This window comes from Cupressus sempervirens, chromosome 11 (genome assembly GCF_028749045.1).
Source record: "Cupressus sempervirens isolate cs-2001-9-10 chromosome 11, ASM2874904v1, whole genome shotgun sequence".
Taxonomy (NCBI): domain Eukaryota; kingdom Viridiplantae; phylum Streptophyta; class Pinopsida; order Cupressales; family Cupressaceae; genus Cupressus; species Cupressus sempervirens.
Genome location: NC_143128.1, coordinates 312,985,746 through 313,004,676, shown reverse-complemented (window position 1 = coordinate 313,004,676; position 18,931 = coordinate 312,985,746). Strand labels below are relative to the sequence as shown.

Below are 18,931 nucleotides of genomic sequence, written 5' to 3'. Positions count from 1 at the left end.
ATTTAATAATTTAACTATTAATGCATTTTAAATATAGCTTTGTAAATATTAATTTATTAATAATTTTTGGTTAAATATTAATAAATTGATAATTAATGAAGATATTAATATGAGTGTTTAGACCTATAATTATTAATTACTTTAATTAAAATTAATTTAATTAAAGTTAATTAATGATAAATACTATTTAAAAAATTGTAGAATTATTGTTTAAAATATGATGGGAGGGTAATTCTAGTTTCATTCGAACAAATAAATGGGTCAACCTGTAGGGTTATCTAGAAATCTTTTGAACTTGAAACATACCTTGAAACAAAATGGAAACCTCATTGATTAACATGTTTTCAATCAAACCAAAACTTGATACCTACGTTCTTTTTTATATATGTTTGAGGTTTTCGGGTTATTTTAGCTTGACCAATTTTAGGTTGTTACCAGAGGCTCAAGGGTTATGTAATTGTGTTGTCATGTTGATTTGATCTCAATCTTTTTACCCAACCATGGTAATGTGATGGTTTGCTCTATGATATGGTTGTATTTACTACTTGTTATTGTTTCCAATCTTCTTGTGTGAAGTTGAAGTGTATGTATATGAGATACCTAACTTAACCATTTTTGAGTCATTGATTAGTCATGTTTGATTTACCTTGTAGTCGCTTTGAGAGGACTGAGATGTTTTGGATGATTTGTTCTTGATGATGTCATATTGTGACATGTTTTGACTTGACCATTATAGAGTCTTCGATTAGTATTGCGATTTATTTTGGGGATGCTTTTTGGTTACTCATTGGAGAATCGATGGATATTGTGAATTATCATTTGATGCTTTTCAATTGCTCATGGAGAACTGATGTGATTATTGTGGACTATCTTTTGATGCTTTCTAGTCGCTTGTATAGGGCTAAGGTGATCTTATTATGATTCTTTGATTTTTGATTTCATGAGCCTAGGGTAGGTTATCTATGTGTAGTGTCGAGAAGTGGCTTGTAATGGGGCCTGGGGCCCTAAGAGGCTGCTAGTGTAAACCCATTGTAAGTTGTTTTAATAAGTGAAAACATTTATACTAAATGAGAGAAAAATGAACCTAACAAGATAATTTTATGTTCTCTCCCATGCCTTAAGTGCTAATACAGACTAGGATGGGGTAGAGAGAATGCTTGGTTGTGACCTTGCATTCCATAGTATGCCTCATCAGTTCGAGAGGATACTAGTGGCTGCAGGGATCACTAGGGACCTGGGATTCCTAAGGGATTACTTGGGTAACTTCTACGTGACTTTTGCGATGAAAATTTCCCACTTGCATAGTAGGTTTTCTACATGTCTTTGTGGTGCCTCTGGGTCTAGATGTTGATCTTTGTGTTGGAACCTTTGAGTTAGTATACTTTTAGGATTCTTAAACTTAGAGAGTACTTGTGCCATGTGATTTGATATCCTGTTTGGGACTTGAGACTATCTCCTCAGCGTGGTGGAAGTGGACCATTTAGGTTCCATGTGGTCAGGTGGTAGTGCTTTTTCACTCTTACCATTGAGATTCGTTCGTAGTCACCGTGGCTAGAGCTTCTTGGTATGCTTGTTTATCATATTTAGATGATGTTGTTTACTTATGCTTTATTCTAGTATGTTAGATTTTTATATGTTTTATGATGGATGGACGTATCATGTATGTTATTAGTTTCATTTATTTTACCATACTTTGTATCATGGATTCATGGAGGTTGATGCATTTCTATTTTTACATATGTATATTCTTTTAAGCCTTTCATACCCTATGACATGTACAGTGGATGATTGAACATTCCAAATTAATTTGCCAAGAGGCATTCAGAATAAATGTATATTATATGGACATTGGAATTTCTAATTATTCTTTCATGTAGATGTGTTAGTTGTTAGACTTAGGATTAGATTAAATTTAAATGTGACTCAACGTCTTCGGATCCTTAAGGAATGTAACCTGTTATGTATGTTTGTTTATGATTACATGTTATTGCTTCCGCTACTATGTGTTTGATGTGTATGTTATACTTTCTTACTTAAAAATAAATAAATTTGTAGTGAACTTAGTAAAACTTTAGGTTAATTCTTTTGGATCCCTTGGCGGGGTGTTACAAATTAGATCACCAAGGTGTGAGGTAGTTTGTACTAGGATCTTGGTTGGACAAAGTTTATTAGAGAAGGGTTTTGATTTTAAAAGTCCTAACTTATTGGTGATTTATTGTAGGATTGCAAATCTATAGATTTGGCCTACACTTCCAAAGGACTTATCATTTTTTCTTTGTTTGTATGTGTAAAGATGGTTTGAGGAAGGAGAAATGTTGATCCAGAGTTATTGGACATGCTGAGGAAACTTATAGCCAGGGTAGAAGCTATAGAGTTAGCACAAAATCATGGAAGATATGTTGATGAATATGATTCTTTTTGAGATGATTTACATGAAATGATGGATGATCTAGAAGAGTCTAATTTGAGTTGGCATCTAAGGATTAGAAATAAAATTTGTTGGCTAGTTAAAGAGATTATGAAGAGAAGAAGAGAAATCGTGGAAGTACATGAAGATTCTACTAAAATAGAGGATGTATTTTTTGGTTTTCATAAGAAAATGGATAGATCTAACATGGGAATTGTAGAACATCTTGTTGTGTGCAATGAGATTGTTGAAGAGGAGAGTTTCACTTATGTTTGTAAGGAATTGGATGTTGTTATACAGAATGATGTAATGTTGTAATAGATGTAATTGAGGACTTATCTATTTCTATTGTTGCTGATTTGGAGTTATATGTTCATTCTATTATGGATATTGTTGATCTGGATGTTGCTTGTGGTAAGAAGATGGATTTACTTGCTCGTAATATAGTTGAGGGTTTTAGATGTGTTATTGATATGGATTTACATGATGCTTTTGTTGCTAATATGGATCTAAAATTATATGTTACTGCTGAGATGCTAAAGGATATGGAAGTTACTACTAATGTGGATTTTGATGATGCTTCTAATTTACATGTTGCTCGAAGAATAAATATATATACTATTATGAGTATGGATGCCATACGATTATTGTTGTATGCTCTTGATATGGATTCATTTACTATTGATTTGGTGCAGGATTCTTATAGTATGGATTTATATGCTTCTACTATGACAGATCTAAGTTTATATATTATTGATGATCGGGTTTGTGATTTAGATATTGTTGCTGATCTGATTTTCATGTATGAGGATGATGTTATGGATGATGTTGATGGTAAGTTGCAGATTGAGCATTATGATGTTCAATTGAGTTTGTATGTTGAGTGGTTGGATGAGATTTAGATTTTTGAATGGATAAAGCATAGATGGTTAATTTTCAGATTTGATCTATTTTCTTTGATGAAGTGGAAACCTTTTGTGAAGATGAAGCTAAGTACAAATTTTTCTTTTGAAAGCAAAATGTGGGAGATATTTTTCTATTTACTTGGGGAGTTTGATGTAGGAACATCTAAGGTCTTTTCTATTTACCCTTGTGGTTTGATGTAGGAGCATCCTAGTCGTCACATTAGCCTACTAATTTTGTTACAAACATTGTCGAGTGCCAATAAATTTTTAGTCATTGCTGATTTGAGGTTATCTTACATCATGTTAATAGTTGGGTTTGCATGTTATCCCATCTCGCCACCACAATGTGTGTTGAGTTCCATAGTGTGTGCCAAGATATTCTTCATGTGCCAAGCTATTCTTCATGTGTTGAGTTACCTAGTGTATGTTAAGTGACTCTTCAAGTGTCGAGTCGTCCTGTTTATGCTGAGTGTCAACATTTTGGATGTGATTTTTGCATTTTTGGTATGAGTTGACTTGAGAGATTAATTTTAATTGCATCATTTATGATGAGATCTTTTCTTGGGATTTGTGCAAATTGTTATTTAGTCAACCTTGCTATTTGTAATGTTCTAAAATGATCTGTAAGCCATTTTGGCAAGTATAAATAGAGTATTTAGGCTTAGAGTTAGGCAATTTTTGGGAGAGTTTTAGAGATCAATTTGGAGCAGAACTGGAAAGTGCAAGTTTGCAGCTAGATCTTTGATCTTGAATGTATATTTGTATTTGGCCATAACCCAAAAGGCCTCCTAGCTAGGATGTATGTTGATTATTTCATGAATCAATAAAAGAATCATGTTCTCTCTCTTTGTGGTGTTGTTTCTCTTTATGTGTTTTCTTCTATTGTGTTAACTTTGCAAGGTTGTTTGGATTGTTGGGTGGGCCTTTGGCCCTAGTTATTCCCTACCCTCATTTCTCTCATCATAAATGACATGATCAAAATCAATCTTGCAAGTTGGCTTGCACCAAAAATGTAGAAACCATGTCCAAAATGCTGACACTAGGCATAAACAGGACAACTCAACACTTGAAGAGTCACTCAGCATACACTAGGTAACTCGACACATGAAGAATAGCTCAACACACATTGTGGAACTTGGCACACATTACAATGGTGAGATGGGATAACACACAAACCCAAGCTTTAACATGATATGGGATAATTTCAACTTGGAAATGACTAAAAATTTATTGCCACTTGGCAATGTCTGTAACAAAATCAATGGGATAACATAATGACCAAGATGCTACTGCATTAGACTATCGGAGTAAATAGAAAAGACCTCAGATGCTTCTGCATTAGTTGGGTAGGACTTAATGCACTGCAAGTCAAATATGATAGACAATGCATGAAAGGAACAAATATGAGCAAATAATCAAATAGTATTGGCGAAAACATAAGGCAATGATATGTAATCTAAGGCAAATGAAAAGTCATCATTTGGAGGCCTACATGGATGGGACCCCACACGAGGGATGTATCACATGAGCCATTAAATAATAGGGACAAGAGTGTGAAGATTAAAAGGAAGGAATTTTGCCACATTGGAAAGAGACAAGCCTATATTCATTCAAGTCATGTTCGAATGAACATGTGTTTGAATATTCTTTTTCATTAGAGGAATATAAACATTACAATAAGGAAGCAAATAATTTAGAGAAATCAGATAAGGTATCAAAAATTGATAAGTATGTACTATAAGACATCGGACAACAATAAGGTATATTTTATTTATAATATTTATTCATTTCATACATACTGATATATTATAGAATATTATAAATCAAATATAAAAGGTTGACATTATTTGTAAATGTTAAGGAGGATATTATGTTCATGATATGAATAATTTACTTAAGACATGTATATTAAATATATGAAAGTTATGTTAATAATAATCATTATCTTGTGAAATCAATCAATTAAAATTTTAATGTTCTTATAGTTATTGAGAATAATTATTGAAGGTATTTTATTATAATTGTAAGAGTTATGTGCCTTGATCTTTTCCTTTGAGAATGTTATTGTAGGAAAATGAAGATTGTTTTAGAGGGAGATTGAGATTCAAAAAAAAAGCTTGACTTTTCAATGGATGCAACCTTGAAAGAGAGGGAGTAGATAGAGGAGATGGTTCCATCAAACTTCAATTATCTCAGACATATTGATTAAGAGGGAGTAGACCATGTTGAAGATGGATTCCCTAGTAATCAATAAATTGTAGCAGTCAAGAGGGTTGTGATTCCTAAATATTCTTTAAAACTATATGGGCTTACCAGTGTATATGATGAGGAAGTGATGACTTCCAAATTATTATCACTTATATTTGTAGAAGTTATTTAAAGGTGATGATGTTTCAATAACTTAATCCATTATGATGGATATCTTATGATGTCTATGTAGATCATGATAAATTATACTTTTCATGGTGGATGTTTATATGGTACACATTGTGAGAATGTAAGTGCACATACCTTATAAACACTTTGAGTACATGGTGCATGGTATGAAAATTGATGTTCAGGAGGCCACTCCATAGAGTACTTGGTGAATGTCAAATAAGTCTACTTTAGAAGGCCATTACTCATAGTACTTGGTGAATATCTTGCAACTTGACATTTAGGAGGCCATTACTCAAAAGCACCTAGTGAATCTCAAATGAGTTGACATTCACAAATGTCAAAAGAGTTGGCATTCTAATATTAAATGAGTTGATATTCAAAGTCAAATGAGTTGGCATATAACAAACTAGGAAGTCAATGAGTTGACATTCCAAAGACCATTTTTTACCTTTAGGTAATATGTTGTTCAAATTCTTGTTTATCCTCCCTAGCTAAGAGGGAGTGTTAATGTTGGTAGCTTTAGTTAGTTAAACCTATAAGACTAATATAAATATACATATATGTTACATATATAAGTGTGATATATAATATATATATGTATATGTATATATATATGTATATATATATATATATATATATATATATATATATATATATATATATATATATATATATATATATATATATATATATATATATATATATATATATATAATATGAGATATTATATATTATTAATTTATTAATTATAATGGAGAAACATGTCTCATGAGGAGACATGTCTCTCCATGTGTCATTTGCAATACATATAAGAGGAGATTGATTCATTTGAAAAGAATAGACCAAGATGGCAATGCAAACTACATCTACAATGAGTCCTAAGAAAACAATAGTTATAATTAAATAAACCCTTGCATTAAATGAACATTTAAGCCACAAGTTGTCTCACAATAACAATTAACTCCCAACAGAGAAACTAAGTGTTAGAAAAAACCTTTGAGCATCAACAAAAATACAAGCTTCACTAAGCTCCACCAACTACCAAGTAACCAAACCCCTTTATTAACTAAACTAATTAGGCAATACTACAATCTAAACCCTATAGTACAAGCTTAGCAAAACCAACATTACTAAGCTCCTTTCAATGGCCAAGCTCCACTAGGATTTTCGAGTCCATTCATCCACAAAGTTCATCGATGAGGCCACATTCCTTCCAATTGAGAACTATCCAAAGATGACCAAGCTCCTTCAATCATCAAGCACAAACCAAAGATTAACTAAGCACACTTAGTAAACACACAAATTACCTCCAAAGTATTCTTCCAAGAACTCCAAAGTAGTCACTAAGAAAACCCATGATGCTCTTGCATCAGTCTCCCCAGGTAATTAGAAAAGCATGTACCACACTTTGATGCCCAAAGAAAGTTTTGCAACCATCTTCATCTTCACCAAAGGTTTCCACTCCAACAGGGGCAAGAAAACTAATCTTTAAATCACCCACATCTTCATCATTCTATCAAATACCAGAATCACTTGAATCTCAACAACCTAATCAACATGCTCCTCCCAAGAAAAAATTGAACATAATTCTTCATAGATAAAGCCTCATCCATCTCAACCATAAGAAAATAAAGTACATACATATCTGTAGTATCATGTAGATCCAAAAAAAAATCCACATCATTAACATCACCAAAAAATGAAAAACTCCCAACACCAGCAATCTCATAGATCACAACAAGATGTTCTACAATTTTCATGTTGGACACAACCCACAGACCATGAAACTTGAATATCCTCAACAATAGCCTCAATTTGCTCTATAATTTTTGCATCAGACTCTTCAAATTGATCAAAAAAACCAACTTCCACCTCAACCTTTCCATGCACTTTTCTCTCTTGAACAAGTATTTTAACTAGCCAAACAACTCTCTTCAAGATTAGTAGACTACAACTCAATAAACATCTACAAAACTCAACTATCCCTTCCTTGACTTGATCAATTAATCTAGCTTCCAATTGAGCTAACATCTTTAAAAGACTCTTCTCCACCACATCGCAGAGATTCACAATCATTTGAGGGTTTAATCTTCTTGGAGACATCTTCCAAGATCTTCATAAACCCTCTACAAAAAATCCAACCTATGCACCTTGTGAAAAACCCAAGTTGTTTGCATGTCAGATCAAAACCTGCCACCTCATATCAACAACCAAGAAAAAATCACAAGTCTAGGAATACAAATCTAAAATACATATCACACAAACTCTTTATGATCAACCAAGATCAACCTTCCATCTTTGCATCCATCAATCCATCTGTAAGTCCTCTGCAATTGTAAGTTAGAAGCATGATTTAACACCTCACAACCAATATATCTAGGACTTTAGAAAGAACAATCTGCCATAATATTAACTAGATCAAGATCTTCTCATATCAACTTCTCTAATCCAAGGTTCTAGTACAAACTACCTCAATTTTGGTGATCTATCTACATGCTCAGGAACAACTATTCTTTGATACCATATGATGTAGTGCAAGAATATCCAAAGGAGAAACCCTAGCTCCCAACAAATAACCACACAATAGAATATAAACAACAAAGCAAGATCTGATACCAATTCATAACACTTTATATATAAAATAACTATTTACATGTAATGTGTTGGGCTGTAAGGCCTTCTCAGTTAAGACCAAATACAAAGCAAGTAATAGTTTTTCAAGATCCCTTAAGATCCAATCCAAACCCTAGTTATTCTAGATCCACACCCTCATAGAAACCCCCAAGGAAGATCTAAACTTTTTCTCTTAAACCCACCAAGCAATCTCTTTGTTTCCCAAACCTCCACTACTAGCTCTTCTCAAGCATTAACCAAAACCCAAGTGTAAACTACCTCACATTTGGTGCTTTTTCCATACACTTAGGAGATATTTTCTCACTTAACTACTACATCTTCATCTTCTCCATGCTAGATCCCACACTGAATAATTCATCCTTAAGACTCCACAAGACTCCTTACTTATACCCAACTATGCCACAAATTGGCCTAGTATGTTACAAATTAAATATACCCTTGCATTAAATGCACATTTAAGCCACAAGTTGAATCACAATAGTATTTAACTACCTATAACTAAATTAAATGTCAAGTTGGCTCACAATAGAAACTAACTTCTAGACAACTTAGGAAACACAGAAATCAAGTGTTAGAAACAACCTTCGAGCATCATAAAAACCACAAGAATCACTAAGCTCCACTAATTTCTAAGAAACCAAACCCCTTTATTGATTGAATTACTTGGGATATACTATAATCTGAACCTAGTGGTACAAGCCAAGCATAACCAAGATTATTGGTCTCCTTTCAATGATTGAGCTCCACCAGGATTGCTATGTCCATTCATCCACCGAGTTCATTGGTGAGGCCACATTCCTTCTAAATGAGAACTATCCAAGGATGACCAAGCTCCTTAATTCATTGAGAATGAACCAAAGCTTAACTGAGAACACTCGGTAAATAGAAAAATTATCTCCAAAGTAACCATCAATCATCCTTCCAAGGACTCTAAAGTAGTCACCAAGAAATACCATGATACTCCTACATCAGAAGGCCCCTAAGACATCTTGGTATATGCTTAGTTTTGAAGGAGCATCTAGGGGAATCTAGTTAGGATGGTATAATATGCAACATTCATAATGATGAAGATATATAGATTGCATATATAGCCAAAGAAATCATGGAATATATCAATAATTGGGAATTTTTTTTAGCTATAGTAGAGGATTTGGATATTTGTAAGGAATTGGGACTTAAGAAACTATAAATAGAAGGTGATTCACCCATAATAGTCAAGGTGCTCAGGAAATGATCCCTAACCAACTAGAAATTAGATACCCAATTATCCAAAGTCCTAGTACTTTGTAATTATTTTGAATTTTTTTTAATCATCCATATATATTGTGAAGGGAACAAGACGATGAATGAGTTAGCAAATCATGGAATCAATCTTTCAATAAGATAAGGTAGTTAATATTTATAATAAGGATAGGACATCATTAAAGGGATAAATATGCTAATGAATACAATATTAATGCAAGTGTGATCTTACTAAAAATGAAATTTATTTTGGTAATGATGTTTGGATACCTCATAAGTAGAGGATGAAGAGGTATCAAGGCATCAAGATCCTCCATCGCCTTCTTTTATGCCTATTGATTGACTTTTCATCTAGACTATGTACTTTGAATTCAATTTTCAATAAACAAATTCTTCTTATGTTCATTTGCATTTTTTCTACCTCTTCTTTGTTTTGTTAATGATAGTTCTTAGTCCTCTTATCTCATTTTAAGCTATATGGTTTTAAAAAATGACAAATTCTAGATTTGTGGCTTTAAAATATCACAAACAATAGATTAACAAAGTAGACCATGAATTATTTGGTGGTTTGGTTGTGTTATTTCAAGACTGAATTGGATGAAGGGAATTTGAATGCACAATAAAATGAGAGAATAAAATTATGATTCACATATTTTATCTTTCAAATGACTAGCAAAATTGAAGGACTTCTACCCAATTCCCCTCAGTGCCTCTTGAGTTGGGTTGTAATCTTTTACTATTTTAATCAATGGATTCAACCTCTTGCTTGTCAAAAAATATTACTATACATATTATTATGAAATGAATAAAATTATGATTCACATATTGTATCTTTCAAATGACTGGCAAAACTAAAGGACTTCTACCCAATTCCTCTCAGTGACTCTCGAGTTGGGTTGTAATCTTTTACTATTTTAATCAATGGATTCAACCTCTTGCTTGTCAAAAAACATTACTATACATATTAGTAAGATATGGCATATGAGCGCCTATTAATTTTATGTCTCATGGATAAATTCATATTATACATTGTCTTTAATATGGATTCAATGTTATGTAAGGACCTAGATACCATTCATATTTCATTCAAACTATATTGTAAGGCTATAAAAACCATGAAAAGCATAGTGACTTACAAGGTCCTGAAAAATGTCAAGTGTGATTAAACCACTCAAATGTATCAAAACTGAGTGCAAATAGCTTATTTGAAGTCTTAAATTCATCTCTATAATATTTTAAGGGTTAATGGAAAGTTTTAAGTCATTTGGATAATAATTGTAAAAGTTGTTCAAAAGTTGCCAAAATCATAATGACAATTTTTACAACTTGGTGATAACTTTTTAAAAGTTGGTTTAAATATGTTAATGGATAATTGTATCTTTATTTTAGAGTTTAATGTGATTATTATATATATTTTGTCTCCAAAATAAAAAAATTTAAGCTAGATAATTTGGGTAAGCTAGAGAAGTTGGAGGAAGGATTTGGAATGGAAGAAAACTTATATTGATGTTGTATATTTCAGTTTTTTGGTTATTGTTTCCTACAATTTCTCTAATGTTTTGGTCGATGCAAACTCATTTTGAATGATACAAACCTAAAAAATATAATTTCATACAGGTATATGAGATAGCTTTCATTTTTTTTTGGTTTGGATTATTTTCATTATGTTTGGAATAGGTTATGGCTATTTTGGTGAAGACTGGTTATATTCTATCACAATATGAACATTTTTGAGGAAATTGCAATAACTTTTATTTCCTTTCTTGTATTTGGCTACAAATTGGGGAAAATATTTTTAATTAAATTTTATTTAATGTCACAAAATCAATTGGTTCAATTATTTCATTGGTAAAAGTTATAAATGACTAATTAAGGGTTTTAAATTCTTCCCTCACTAAGAAATTGTTCTTAAAAGTTACAAAATTCTTGCATTCATTTGAATAGTTGGAAATTATTATAAATGTGAATACCTACCTAATAATTGAGTGGAATAATATATTTTTAATTTTTAATTTATTCTATGTACCCATACCTTGGTACTTGCTTTGTAATCCAAGCCTAATTAGGCCTATTAGGTCTATGAACATAGTAAGGGTTAAGGAGTGCTAAAGTAGAGTTTATTCTACAAATTTCAAATTTTATGGAAGGACCATAAAGGAAATTTTTATTTTCTCTCTAAATCAAGTGGTATCAGAGCCCAAAAGGTCTGGAAAAAATTTATTTTGTGGTCATGTGTTTGTCTTTTATAGGTTGAAGAGATAACCTAGATACCTAGAGACTAGGCTAAGAGAGAAAGGAGGTGAAAGGCCTAAAGAGAGGTATCAAAGACAAGAGGAAGAAAGGTAAGATAAAATTTATTGAAAATGAATTTATTTATGAAATTTATGCATTGTAATTTTCATGGTATGGATTCACAAAAGAAGGAAGAAAAAAAGAAAAGACAAGAGGAGATTAAAATATTGGGAAAAGAAGTAAAGGAAAATACAAAGAAGTTGGAGGCACTTCTTAGAATACTAAAGAAGAGAATTGATAATGGGGAAGGAGATGAAGAATTTAATTTTTCAAAAGTTCAAGAAGTTGAAAAACATGTGGAAAAAGAGAATGAACTTAAGGAAGAAAAAGAGAAACAAGGATAGAGGAAACAAAGGATGAAGAGTTGATTGAATCTAATAAGAAAGTTGAACCAATTGAAGACTCCATCAAGATGGACATTTTTGATAATGATTATGTTTAAGGATCTTTAGAGATAAGGGATAATAATTAACAAATAGTAGAGAGTGACCAGATTTATGGTGAGAATGATGGTAAAATAAAAGAGTTTCCAAGAAGATTAGAGAAGAAAGATGAAAATTTTGTGATTGATTTGTATACTAATGAATTGATTTTTCCCATTTTTTATGCTCATTTCAATGCTGGTGATGAATAAATGAGATTGGAGAGGACATAAATTTGTTCTTAATAGATTAATATTCTCAAGAAAAAAGATTGACAGACCAAAAGTGAAGATGAAGAGATCTTTGGAACCCCATTTCCACAAGGACTTGGAAAAAATTCAATGTTGCAGAGTATGGTTCAGGAGCACCTATTAATTTTATGTCTCATGGATAATTAATATTATAAATTTTCTTTAATATGGTTTCAATGTTATGTAAGGACCTAAATACCATTTGGAGTTCATTCAAATTATATTGTAAGGCTATAACAGTCATGAAAAGCATAGTGACTTATAAGGTCCTAAAAAATGTCAAGTGTGAATAAACTACTCAAATGTATCAAAATAGAGTGGAAATAGATTAATTGGAGTATTAAATTAATTTCTATAATATTTTAAGGGTTTATGGAAAGTTTTAAATAATTTGGATAATAATTGTAAAAGTTGTTCAAAAGTTTCCAAAATTGTAATGACAACTTTTACAACTTGGTGACAACTTTTTAAAAGTTGGTTTAAATATGTTAATGGGTAGTTGTAGATTGGTTGGAGAGTTTAATGTGATTCCAGATTATACATATTTGGTCAAAAAATAATAAATTGTAAGTTGGATAATTTTGGTAAGTTGGAGAAGTTGGAGGAAAGATTTCGAATGGAAGAAAACTTATTTTGATGTTGTATATTTCATTTTTAGGTTTTTTTTCCTGTAATTTCTCTAATTTTTTGGTTGATGTGAACTCATTTTGAATGATACAGGATTGGAAATTATATTTTCAAAAAGGTATATGAGATAGATTTTATTTGGTTTGTTTTTGGGTCATTTTTATTACATTTGGAAAAAGTTATGGTCATTTTGGTGAAGACTAGTCAAATTATGTTACAGTATGAACAATTTTGAGGAAATTGAGATAAATTTTATTTCCTTTCTTAGATTTGGCTACAAATTGGGTAAAATGTTGTTAATTAATTTTAATTGAATCACAAAAGTAATTGGTTCAATTCTTTCGTTGGTAAAAGTTATAACTAACTGATTAAGGGTTTTAAATTCTTTTGTCACTAAGAAAATATTCTTAAAGGTTTCAACATTCTTGCATTCATTTGAATGGTTTGAAATGACTATAAATGTGAATCTCTACTTAAGAATTGAGTGGAATAATATTTTTTAAGTTTTTAATTGATTCTATGTACACATTCCTTGGTACTTGCTTTGTAATCCAAACCTAATTGGGCCCATTAGGTTTGTGAGCATAGCAAGGGTTAAGGAGTGTTGGAGTAGACTTGGTTCTACAACTTTCAAATTTTGTGCAAGGTTTGTAAAGAACATTTGTTGTGCTCTCTACATCAAGTGGTATTAGAGCACAAAAGGTTAGGGCAAAAGTTATTTTTTGGTCATGTGTTTTTCTTTTACAGGTTGAAGAGATAACCTAGATACCGAGAGACTAAGCCAAGAGACAAAGGAGGAGAAATGTCTAAAGAGAGGTATCAAAGACAAGAGGAAGAAAGGTAAAAGAGAATTTATTGAAAATGAATTTATATATGAAATTATAGCATTGTAACTTTCATGGTATGGATTCACAAAAGAAGAAGAAGGAAGAAAAAAAGAGAAGACAAGATGAGATTAAAATAGTGGGAAAATAAGTAAAGGAAAATACAAAGAAGTTGGAGGCACTTCCTAAAATCCTAGAGCATTAATAGAATTGAGAATTGAGAATTGAAAATTGAGATGAAAAATAGAATGAACTTAAGGAAGAACAAGGAGAAACAAGGATAGAAGAAACACAAGAGGAAGAGTTGATTGAATCTAATAAGAAAGTTAAACCAATTGAAGACTCCATCAAGATGGACATTGTTGATAATGATTATGTTAAATAATTTTCAGAGATCAGGGATAATAATGAACAAATAGTAGAGAGTGATCAGATTTATGATGAAAATGATGGTAAAAGGAAATAGCTGCCAAGAAGATTGGAGAAGAAAGATGCAAATTTTGTGATTGATTTTGATACTAATCAATTGATTTTGCCCATGATTTTTTTTGTTATGATCATTTCAATGTAGGTGATGAATAAGCTAGATTAGAGAGGACATAAATTTTTTCTTAATAGGTTAATATTCTCATGCAAAAGGATTGAAAGACCAAAAGTGAAGATGAAGAGATTTTTGAAACCCCATTTCCAAGAGGACTTGGAAAAATTTCAAAGTTGGGGAGTATGGTGTAGGAGCACCCATTAATTTTATGTCTCATAGATAAATTCATATTATAAATTGTATTTAATATGGTTTCAATGTTATGTAAGGACCTAAATACCATTTGGAGTTCATTCAAATTATATTGTAAAGCTATAAAAGCCATGAAAAACATAATGACTTACAAGGTCCTGAAAAATGTCAAGTGTGCTAAAACCACTCAAATGTATCAAACTAGAGTGGAAATAGCTTAATTGGAGTCTTAAATTCATCTCTATAATATTTTAAGAGTTTATGGAAATTTTGAATTCATTTGGATAACAATTTTAAAAGTTGTTCAAAAGTTGCCAAAATTGTAATGACAAGGTAGTTGTAGGTTGGTTGGAGAGTTTAATGTGATTCCAAATTATATATATTTGGTCTCCAAAATAATAAATTGTAAGTTGGACAATTTTGGTAAGTTGGAGAAGTTGGAGGAAGGATTTTGAATGGAAGAAAACTTATTTTGATGTTGTATATTTTAGTTTTCTAGTTAGTTTTTCCTATAATTTCTCTGAGGTTTTGGTTTATGCAAATTCATTTTGAGTGATACAGACCTAAAAATTATATTTTCATAAAGTAATATGATCTAGCATTGATTTGGTTTTGGTTTGGATTATTTACATTATGTTTGGAATAAGTTATGGTCATTTTGGTGAAGACTGGTTAGATTCTGTCACAATATGAACAGTTTTCAAGAAATTGCAATAACTTTTATTTCCTTTCTTGGATTTGGCTAAAAATTTGGGAAAATGTTGGAAATTAACTTTATTTAATTTCAAAAAATAAATTGTCTCAATTATTTCATTGGTAAAAGTTAGAAATGACTAATTAAGTATTTTAAATTCTTCCCTTGCTGAGAAATTGTTCTTAAAAGTTGCAACATTCTTGCATTCATTTGAATGGTTGGAAATGAATATAAATGTGAATCCATACCTAAGAATTGAGTGGAATAATATATTTTAAGTTTTTAATTGATTCTATGTACCCATTCCTTGGTATTTGCTTTGCAATCCAAGCCCAATCAGGCCTATTAGGTCTATGAACATAGTAAGGGTTAAGGAGTGTTGGAGTAGAGTTGGTTCTACAACTTTCAAATTTTGTGGAAGGCCCATAAAGACCACTTTTTTTGTGCTCTCTGCATCAAGATAACTACACTATATCAATATACATATATATTGATATATATTAAATTTATATTATATTTGATAATATATTATATTATATTATATGTTTATATTTATATATTATATACATGTCTAGGGGTTATAGGGTCGAAAGGGGTCATACAGTACCCTAGACCCCTTTTGACCCATTACATGATAGCATATGTTTGAATGGGTTGAAACATGTCATAGGATATCCTATGACCCTTTTTGACCCATTACACGAAAACATATGCCCGTAGGAACATACATTGTGTGTTCCAATGGGTCAAAAGGTCATATGACCCCTTTCAACCTATTACATGACAACATATGTTCCTAGGGGTCCTAGAACCCCTAGGGACATACATTACATGTTCCAATGGGTTTAAAGAAGACATAAGATAGCCTATGACCCCTTTTGACCCATTACATGAGAATATATGTTCCTAGGGGTCCTAGGATCCCTAGGGACATACATCACATGTTTGAATGGGTTAAAAGGGGTCATATGATACCCTATGACCCCTTTTGACCCATTGCATGACAATATATATCACTAGAGCTCATAGGATATCTAGGGACATACATTAGGTGGTTTAATGGGTCAAAAGGAATCATTGGATAGTCTATGACTCCTTTCAACCCATGAAATGACAACATATGTTCCTAAGGGTCCTTATACCCTAAAGAACATACATTATGTGTTCCAGTGGATTGAAAGGGGTTATAGGATACCCTATGACCCCTTTCAACCCTTTACATGACAACATATGTTTGTAGGGGTCCTAGACCCCTAGGGATATACATCATGTATTTAAATGGGTCAAAAGGAGTTGTATGATATCCTATAACCCCTTTCAATCCATTAAATGACAACATATGTTTCTAGGGGTCCTTAGACACCTAGGAACATACATCATATGTTCAAATGGGTCAAAAGGGGCAATAAGATATCCTATGACCCCTTTTGACTCATTATAAGATAACTTATGTTTTTAGGGGTCCTAAGACCCCTATGGACATACATCATGTGTTGAAATGAGTTTAAAGGGGACATAGGATACCTTATGACCTTTTTCAACCTATTAACTGATAATATATGTTTCTAGGGGTCCTCAAACCCCTATGAACATATATCATGTATTCTAATGGGTCAAAAAGGGTCATAGAACATCCTACGACCCCTTTTGACCTATAAAAAGACAATATATGTTCTTAGAAGTTTGAAGACCCCTAAATACATACATCATGTGTTTGAATGGGTTGAAAGGCATCATAGGATACATTATGACTACTTTCAACTCATTACATGACAAGATATGTTCCTATAGATCCTTTGACCACTAAGAACACATATCATGTGTTCCAATGGGTCAAAAGGGGTCATAGGATGATAACATACGTTACTAGGGGTACTCAAACCCCTAGGGACATACATTGTGTGTATGAATGGGTTTAAAGAGGTCATAGGATGACCCCTTTCAGCCCATTACATGACAACATATGTTTGCAAGGTTTCTCAGACCCCTTAGAACAATAATAATGTGTTCCAATGAGTCTAAATGAGTCATAGGATACCACATGACCCCTTTTGATCTATTACATGATAAAATAAGTTCCTAATGGTGTAGGACCTCTAGGGACATACATCATGTGTTCCAATGACTCAAAAGGTGTCATAGGATAGTCTATGAGCCCTTTCAACCCATTACATGACAATATGTGTCCCCCCTATCGACCCATTATATGAAAATATATGTCTCTATGAGTCCGTTCGACCCATCACATGATAGTATATGTCCTTATGAGTCTTAGATTCCCTAGGGACATACATTATGTGTTTGAATGGGTTAAGAAGGCTCATAGGATGCCCTATGAACCCTTTCAACCTATTACATGACAACATATGTCCCTAGGGCTCCTCGGAGCCCTAGGGACATACATCATATGTTTAAATGGGTCAAAATGGGCCATAGGATACCCTATGACCCCTTTCAACTCATTACATGACAACATATGTTCCTAGGGGTCCTAGAATCCCTAGGTACATACATCATTTGTCCTAATGGGTTGAAAGGGGTCATAGGGTACCTTATGACCCCTTTCGACTCATTACATGACAACATATGTTCCTAGTGGTCTTAGGAAACCTAATGACATATATCATGTATTTGAATGGATCAAAAGTGGTTGTAGGATATCCTAGAATCTCTTTCAACCTATTACACAATAGACTATTTTCCTAGTGGTCTATGGACCCTAGAGACATACATCATGTGTTTGAATGGGCTGAAAGGGGTCATAGGATATCCTATGACCACTTTCAACCCATTATAAGAAAACATATGTTCCTAGGGGTCATAGAAACCCTAGGGATACATCATGTGTTCAAATGGGTTCAAAGGGGTCATAGGATATTTTATGACCTCTTTCAATCTATTGCATGACAACATATGTTCCTAGGGGCCCTCAAACCCCTATAAAAATACATCACATGTCATAATGGGTTGAAATGGGTCATAGGATACCCTATGAACCATTTCAACCTATTACATGACAAAATATGTTCCTAGGGGTTCGAGGATTCCTAAGGACATACATCATGTGTTCAAATTGGTCGAAAGGGGTCATAGGATACCCTATGACCACTTTCGACCCATTACACAATAACATATGTTCCTAGGGATCCTCAAATCCCTAAGAACATACATTATGTGTTCCAATGGGTCAAAAGGGGTCACAGGATGCCCTATTACCCCTTTTGACCCATTACACAATAACACTTGTTCCTAGTGGTTCAAATACCATTAGGAACATACATCACTTGCTCTAATGGGTTGAAAGGGGTCATAAGATACCTTATGACACCTTTCAACTTATTACATGACATCATATGTTTCTAGGGGTCTAAGGACCCCTAGGGACATACATCATATGTTTGAATGGGTCAAAAGGGGTCATAGGATACCTTATGACCCTTTGTGACCCATTACATAATGACATAGGTTCATAGGGGTTCTTGAACCCCTAGACACATACATCATGTGTTCTAATGGGTCTA

The 18,931-nt window shown here is 32.5% G+C and overlaps 1 protein-coding gene across 1 annotated transcript in view; it reads left to right on the top strand.

Annotated features, from left to right (window-relative positions):
- The first annotated feature begins 2,790 nt into the window (after nucleotides 1–2,790).
- LOC149529375 (uncharacterized) overlaps nucleotides 2,791–18,931 on the top strand; it is a 31,829-nt gene continuing 15,688 nt past the window's right edge. Inside the window, exon 1 of the mRNA XM_089808140.1 lies at nucleotides 2,791–3,241. Within this exon, the coding sequence (XP_089664266.1) occupies nucleotides 2,791–3,241 (451 nt within the window). The remainder of the gene's footprint in view (nucleotides 3,242–18,931) is intronic.